This window comes from Tachyglossus aculeatus, chromosome 17 (assembly GCF_015852505.1).
Source record: "Tachyglossus aculeatus isolate mTacAcu1 chromosome 17, mTacAcu1.pri, whole genome shotgun sequence".
NCBI classification, from domain to species: domain Eukaryota; kingdom Metazoa; phylum Chordata; class Mammalia; order Monotremata; family Tachyglossidae; genus Tachyglossus; species Tachyglossus aculeatus.
Window position 1 is genome coordinate 44,647,633 of NC_052082.1, and position 7,297 is coordinate 44,654,929.

The following is a 7,297-nucleotide window of genomic DNA, read 5'->3' on the forward strand; positions in this document are numbered from 1 at the left end:
CCTCCTTGGACCGGGGGCCTACAGTGGAAGTCCCATGGAGGGAGAAGACAGGAAGTGGGGAAACCCCAACATTAATAAGTAATGGATCCCAGTCCCCAGCCAGCTGACACTGAGAGCACACTGGTGTCTGACTGGGCTCTCCAACATGGCTCTTGGCCGGGCTGCCCATCAGCCTCACCGGCCTGGCCAGCACTCTGCCTAGCCCACAGCGGCCAACCAACAGGGACTCCCTGAAGCAGAGTCCCAAGGTGGAGGTCACTTTGGTGGCAGCTTCCACCAACCCCCGGGGGTGGCTGGGAGCCTTTGAGCCCCTGTCCTGGCTGCACCAGGATTCTCCCAACTCCGTCAGTCTCTGCTTGCCACTCAAAGCTGCTTGCCTCGCTTGCTCTCTCCGTTTTTCCACTGACCTTCTGGCTTCCTTCCTCCAGGCTCATCTTCCCTTCTCCTCCCTTTGGCACCAACACCTGAGGCCCCTCCTTGAGGGGTGGAAGTTAGGGAGTGGGGACAGGACAATTCTAGGCGTGCTCAAGCAGAGGACGGGATTTTTGAGGGAGCCCAGCTACTCCTCCTCCTGCCCTGGGAGTTCTGACCACATCCTGCCCTGGGGCCAAGGGCTTCTCCAGACTAAGAGCCTCCCCAGGACCAGCAGCCTCCCTAGACCCAAGAGCTTCCTTAGGCCCAAGGCCTCCCCACAACCAAGCCCTCTTCCTCCATCCCAAGTGTAAGAGCCTCCCTAGACCCAAGAGCTTCCTTAGGCCCAAGGCCTCCCCACAACCAAGCCCTCTTCCTCCATCCCAAGCGTAAGAGCCTCCCCAGAGCCAACAGCCTCCCCAGGGGCAAGGGTCTCCCCTACTCACCTGGGCGGCCAGCCAGGAACCTCTCCCATTGGGCAGGGGAGGAATCAGAGGCCTCGGAGTGCCTCAGGATTGGCTCAGCCCCCCCGGGCCAGATACCGCAGGTACTTCATTCCCATTCTGACAGCTCCCTGCCCGTTGCCAGGCCCCCCAGCCCTTCTGAACGACAAGCTTGAGTAACGTGTGGAGACTGGCTGGCGGGAGGAAGGCACAGATGCCTCCCTCCCCACCCTCACTGCCCGCTGCCGACAAGCGAGGCAGTAGCATTTGCTGCACAGCAATTCCGCTCTGCCGGGCGGAGGAAGAGAGAGGGCCTGGGCCTGCCTGGAGTCCAGCATCCCTAATGAGGTTTGATTGGCGCCCGACCAGCCTCTATCTGGCTGGGGGTGGCTGGACAGTGAGCAAGGGTCTGGCAGGAGCCTCCTAACCAGGGCCAGCTGTGTGCGAGGGGAGATAAAAGCCCCAAACCAGACAGGCTAAGTACAGCATTAGAGGAGGCCACACCGCTCACTGCTGATTGAAATTACTGTTCTTACTTCCTGAGCTCCTGGCAGAATTAGGGTGGAGAAGCCAAACTGGAGGGGCTCCTCTGAGGCCACCCCCTCCCCAAGCCCTGTAGCCACATGGGGCCTGAGTGCTAAAGGTCATTATGATGACTTTGGAGTGGGGAAGCTGAACTCCTAGCTGGGTGTTTGTTCTGTCTGCTGGGGACCGGGTAAGAACTCACCACCTCCCCAGAAAACGAAAGTAAATTGTAAGGGACATCTGCTTTCTCTCTCTCTCTCTCTCTCTCTCACTCTTTCTCACTGTCTCTCTCTGTCTCTGTCCCCCCCTCCCTCCCTCTTTCTCTTCTCTCTCTCTCTCTCTCTCTCTCTCTCTCTCTCTCTCTCTCTCTCTCTCTCTCTCTCTCTCTCTCTCTCTCTTTCTCTCTTTCCCACCTCTCACCTTGCCCAGGAACTCTTGGGTAGAGAGGCCATGGCTCTGGGCCTGGTGGTAGTTTGGAGAGCAGGGAGAACTAGCATTGAGGACTCAGAGGCATACAGTTGCAGGGTGGCTATGCTAGCAGGAAGTCGACTAAGCTTCCCAGAGTGGGATCTGTGCCTTAGAGCAGAGATTTGAAAATGGGAGAATGAGTACCCCTGGGTCAACTTCTAGGGGTCAGAGCAAATTTAGCAAAGGCTGTAGCAAAGGTAGAGCAGTGGGCAACTTCTTTCTGGGATACCTAATGAGGCTGAAACTTCAGGGAGCCCACCAAGAAGCATAGCCATGGCAGCCGGAGCAGAAGGGAAACCGCTCCACCAGGCTCCTGGGGTTCCTTCCGCCTCCAGGAGAGTTCAGCAGGGAGCGGCCCCTGAGACCATCTGGGTAGAAGTACTTTACCTGTTCTGCCCAACAATCTCTGCTCCAGCTCAGTGAGAATCCCACTCTGGATGTGAGAGTGGCGTGGGGAGGGGGACTTTAGGTGAAGCCCGGGACTACAGCTGGACTGGTTCTAAAACAGGTTGCATGCCCTGCCCTGGAGCAAGTCCAGACCTGGGCATTTGACGCCTTCTTCTTCTCCTCTCCCCAACCCTCCCCCCACTACTCCCACCCAACCCTCCCCCCACTACTCCCACCCAACCCTCCCCCGCTGTGTGTGTGCTGAGGTGGTTTGCCCCAGAGGCACTAGGAGAAACTGAGTCACCCTTAACCCTAGGTGTCTCCCCACCACCTGGAACTCCTCATTGGCTCTCCTGAGTGGAATGGAGGGCAGGGCAGGATCTGGGAAGGGTTAGGCTGCCACTACCCTGATTTGGCCTGAAGGGAGCAACCCTGCAGACAGGAAGCTGGTTGCACCATATGAAGATGCTGAAGGAGAAGGGATGTGCGAGGGAAGAAGAGGGGAAAAGACTCTAGGGGTGCTTGACTGAGGACTAACCCAGTGGCACAGTTTCCCTGAGCCTGACTCGGTCTTGTTCTGGACAGAATCACCCTGGCTTAACACACCGCACCAGGCAGAGATCCCCTGCCCTTACCCACTGCCCTGGGCAGAAACTCCCTGTCCTAACCTATTGCACTGTCCAGAGACACCCTGTCCTAACTGACCACACCAGGCAGAGTCACCCTGTCCTAACCCACTGCACCGGGCAGAGATGCCCTGTCTTAACCCACCACGTCAGGCACTGGAGCCCTTCCGATTCATTGAATGGGTTTTCTCCAAGTTAGGTTTTTTCAAGGATGTCTGTCCATGTCTGTCTATGTCTCTGGTCTCTGTGTGGTCTCTTTGGGCCCAGTGATGGGGGCCCTGCTGGACTAGCCCCACTACAGGGAGCAGAGAGGGAATCCCCTCCCAGAAACCAACCCTCCTCTTTCCCACCATCCCCTCCCTGCATCCCGGGCTGCCGGGCTGCCCCGCTTCAGCCGTCAAGAGAGAACTTCGAGCCTCCCTGCCCTGGGGATGCCACAGGACAGGCAGGCTGGGGCTCCGGCTCGGGGACCCGGTGAAGTGGAGACAGAGGCAGCCAGGCTCAGCTCTCTTTCACACGGCTGCCGTAGACCCTGTCCCAGGCACAACCAATCCCCATGGGCTTCCTGGCTGTTCCCGGTCTGCAGATGGGACGGGCAGCAGCCGGCCACCCGCCTCTCACGCAGGCCCAGCCTTGGGCAGTGGAACTCACCGGAACCATCTCCTTTTTGCCTTGCAGAGCTCCAGCGCGAGGGAAGCATCGAGACTCTGAGTAACAGCTCGGGCTCCACCAGCGGCAGTATTCCCCGCAACTTTGACGGCTACAGAACCCCCCTCCCGACTAACGAGAACCAGCCTCTCAGCCTCTTCCCCACGGTGCTCCCTTAGAACCCTCGGCCACCTGACCTGCTCTGGGGCCTTTCCAGCAGTGTAGGCTCCAATGGGAAGGTGACCCCTGTCCCCCCAGGCTTCCAACTGGTAAGGGGCAGGGTAGGGGGTCAGGCCTCACTCATCCCAGGCCTCCGTTGGGGCCTGAGCATTTCCGTGCCGGGCAGAAAAGAGTGGAGGTTCTGAGCAGGTCCAGAGTAATCCCCAACCCCTGTCGGCTCTGAGCCGGCTGGCTGCCAGAAGCCCACTTGCCGCCCTGAGCCCCAGCCTTCTTGCTGCCCCCTAACCACCCCGCCTAGGGACCCTGCCCCCACAGCGAGTAGTCAGCCCCATGGCCTCCCGCCCTTTGCCAGGGAGCACTAGGCTCGGCTCCCAAGCATCAGCTCATCTTCCTCCCACCGTCTCCCCATCCTGCCTCTGTACGGATGAGCTGTGGATCCTGCTTCCTGTTACAATAGTGAGGGGGAGAAGCAGTCTCTGAGCGAGTCTGAAAGCCGGGTGACTTTTTTCTCTGCTCCTCCCATGCATCGGGGAGAAGACCAGAGCTTGGTGACCGATTTGCACGCGGTGCGAGCCCCCAGACCACCGTGTGTGTTTGTGAAGAGGAGAGAGAGTGAGGCACCCCACAGCCGGGGCCTGGGGAGGACCAAGGGGTCCGGGAGAACTCAGATCCAGCCAGGCCTGACCAGGCAGCCGGCCCATGATCTTCTCTGCTTCCATGTCCTCCTCTCTCCTTCTCCAGACTGTTGATTTTGCTGCTTTTCCTCCCGCCCCCGAGAGGAACTGAAGTTGAAGTGCCATCAGAAGAGGGGACAAAAAGGAGCTGTTGGTTTTGACTAATGGAGAGGATGATCTTTTTTGCTGTCCCTGCTTTCTCCTTACCCTGTATAAGATGCAACTCTCTCCTCTGGTGAAAGAAACCATGTCTGTGGAAACTCTGTCAAGAAATGCACGTCTCATTAAATAAATCGAATTCAAATTGACTTTTCTCTCCCTGTCCAGCAGCAGAATGTGGGATCCATCCAGGCCCAGACAGCCTATAGGGCCATAAACTCCCCCTAGGAGTAAGGGAGGCCTCCATTTGCCCGGGGCATAAGGCAGGAAATGGAGTAGGGGGCTGTGCTTCTGGAGACCCACTGCTCCCCACCCACCACCTGCTTGTAGCAGCCTCAACTGGAGGGTTGAATAATGATAGTGAAGGGCAGAGGAAACTGATAATAATTGTAGTGTTCATTAAGCACCTACTATGTCCCAAACATTGTTCTAAAAACTGGGGTAAATGCAATTGGATCAGACACAATTGATCTTGTGGTCTGCCACAAAGGGCTCACAGCCTAAGGGGAAAGGAGAACAGATATTTTATACCTATTTTACAGATGAAGAAACCGAGGCACAGAGCAGCTAAGAGACTTGCCGGTGGTCACACATCAGGTAAGACGTTGAGCCGGGAATTGAACCGTGGTCTCCTCACTCCCCGGCACCCACCAGGCTGCTCCCTGGAAACAGATCCCCTGAGAGCCCAGGCCCTCCAACCACCACCACTCCAACCATTTTGACATTAGGGAGGGTCATAAAGCACAGCTGGGCAGACTCCTGGCCAGTGTGCTTAGGATTTCATCCAAATGCTGGGATGAAATCCCAGACCACCGGGCTTCCCGGCCCCACAGCCCACTGGGCTTCCACTGAGCTGATCCGGTTCATGATGCCATCTTGGGTGACTGGGGTCGCCCTTCCAGCTGACTGGATCCAGCCAGAGAGGGAGAAATTATTCCCCTCTTGTGGCCTGCCCACCTGAGCCTTTAGCACTGGGCTAGGGGTGGGAGTGGGCCGGGGGAAGGGGGTTGATTTCCAGCATGTTCCCCAGAATGGCAGTGATCTGGCAGGGTGGGGAGAAAAAAAACCCAGAGTCTTTGACTTGAGCCCCACCCAAGCCTAGGGACCAGGCAGCCTTTGACATGCTGATCTGGGCTGGTGGACTGCAGCTTATCTGTGGACATTCCTCTTTTCACCTGGGCCAGGGCAGTAATGGTGCTGGGGTTGGGGAAGGGAGAGGAGGAGTGGGCTTTAAAGTATGCAGCAGTCTCTCCTCAAGTGGAAATCTAAGGGCATGCTTATGTCCCCACCCACTCTGTCCCTTTTACTCTCAAGTTTGGGAGGGGAGGATTTTCATTCCCACCTCCCTGGCTACTTTCCTCCATCTTCTGATTGGTTGGAGGGCTAGGCCCGTTGGGGGAGGGAGGAAGATAGAGTGTCCCTGCACTGGAAGACAACGAGGCCTTTTTGAAGGAAATCACCACACGCTCAATGTTTTTAAGAGAAGTTTAATAGTATGGCCATATACCAAACATCTGAATACATAGGACTTCTAGCCCAACCCAAGTCAGCATCCCCAGTTATTTTTCCCCACCCCTACCCCTCCCCAAAGCAGCAAACAGCAGAGAGAAGACGGGAGTGGATGGACAATAATAATAAATAATTGTGGTATTTGTTAAGCCCTTACTATGTGCCAAGCACTGTTCAAAGAGATAGGGCAGGTAGAAGTTCATCAGGTTGGACACAGTCCCTGTACTACATGGGGCTCACACTCTTAATCCCCATTTTTCAGATGAGACCCAGAGATGTTAAGTGACTTGTCCAAGGTCACACAGCAGACATATGAAAGAGCTGGGATTAGGACCCAGGTCCTTCTGACTCCCAGGGCCGTACTCTATCCACTAGCCCATTATGCTTTTTGTTGTGGGCAGGGAACGTATTTGCAAATTCCTTTGTATTGTACTCCCCCAAGTGTTTAGTATAGTGCTCTGAACATAGTAAGCAGTCAATAAATGCCATTGATTGATTGATTGATTTGCTCATTGCCCAGCTGACCACCATCACCCAGAAACCCAAACCAGGCCCTATGCTTGGGGGGAGAGCTGCCCCCCACTCTCGCCATCCCCTTCCTCCTTTCCTCTGAAGCTGTGGTATTTATTAAGCACTGTGCTAAGCACTGGGGTATATGCAAGATAATTGGATCAGGTCCCTTTACTGTCTCTCACTGGACTCCCTCTGCCTCCCCTCCCTTTTTCTCCATGTAGACAGGTAGAGGAGCCCTAGAACTCAGACCCCAGCTCTCTCTGTCTCTTGAGGTCAGTCTATAGGAACAAGTCCCTTCCAGCAAAAGGGAAAAATGTCCAAACCCACCTCCACTGGCCCACCAGTCCAAGCTAAGCCAGTGCGGCCCCCATGCTGCTGGGTCCATTTTTTCTCCCCCTCTAGTCTGTAAACTCACTGTGGGCAGGGAACTCATCTACCAACTCAGTTATATTGTTATATTGTACTCTCCCAAGCACTTAATGCAGTACTCTTCACACAGTAAGTGCTCAAAAACTATGATTGATTGATTGATTCCAAGACGAAGCAGCATGATGTGGTGTATAGAGCACGGGCCTGTGAGTCAGAAGGTCATGGGTTCTAATCCCGGCTCCATCACTGGCCTGCTGTGTGACCTTGGGCAAGTCGCTTCACTTCTCTGAGCCTCAGTTACCACATCTGTAAAATGGGGATTGAGGCTGTGAGCCCTACGTGGGACAGGGACTGTGTCCAACCCGATTTGTTTGTATTTCATTCA

At 55.7% G+C, this 7,297-nt stretch overlaps 1 protein-coding gene across 7 annotated transcripts in view; it reads left to right on the forward strand.

Annotated features, from left to right (window-relative positions):
• BCAS3 (BCAS3 microtubule associated cell migration factor) overlaps positions 1–4,666 on the forward strand; it is a 718,088-nt gene extending 713,422 nt beyond the window's left edge. For all 7 annotated transcript variants that reach the window (XM_038758926.1, XM_038758927.1, XM_038758925.1 and 4 more), the window contains one exon: positions 3,539–4,666. In XM_038758926.1, the coding sequence (XP_038614854.1) occupies positions 3,539–3,687 (149 nt within the window). In that variant the 3' untranslated portion in view covers positions 3,688–4,666. The remainder of the gene's footprint in view (positions 1–3,538) is intronic.
• The last annotated feature ends 2,631 nt before the right edge of the window (positions 4,667–7,297 follow it).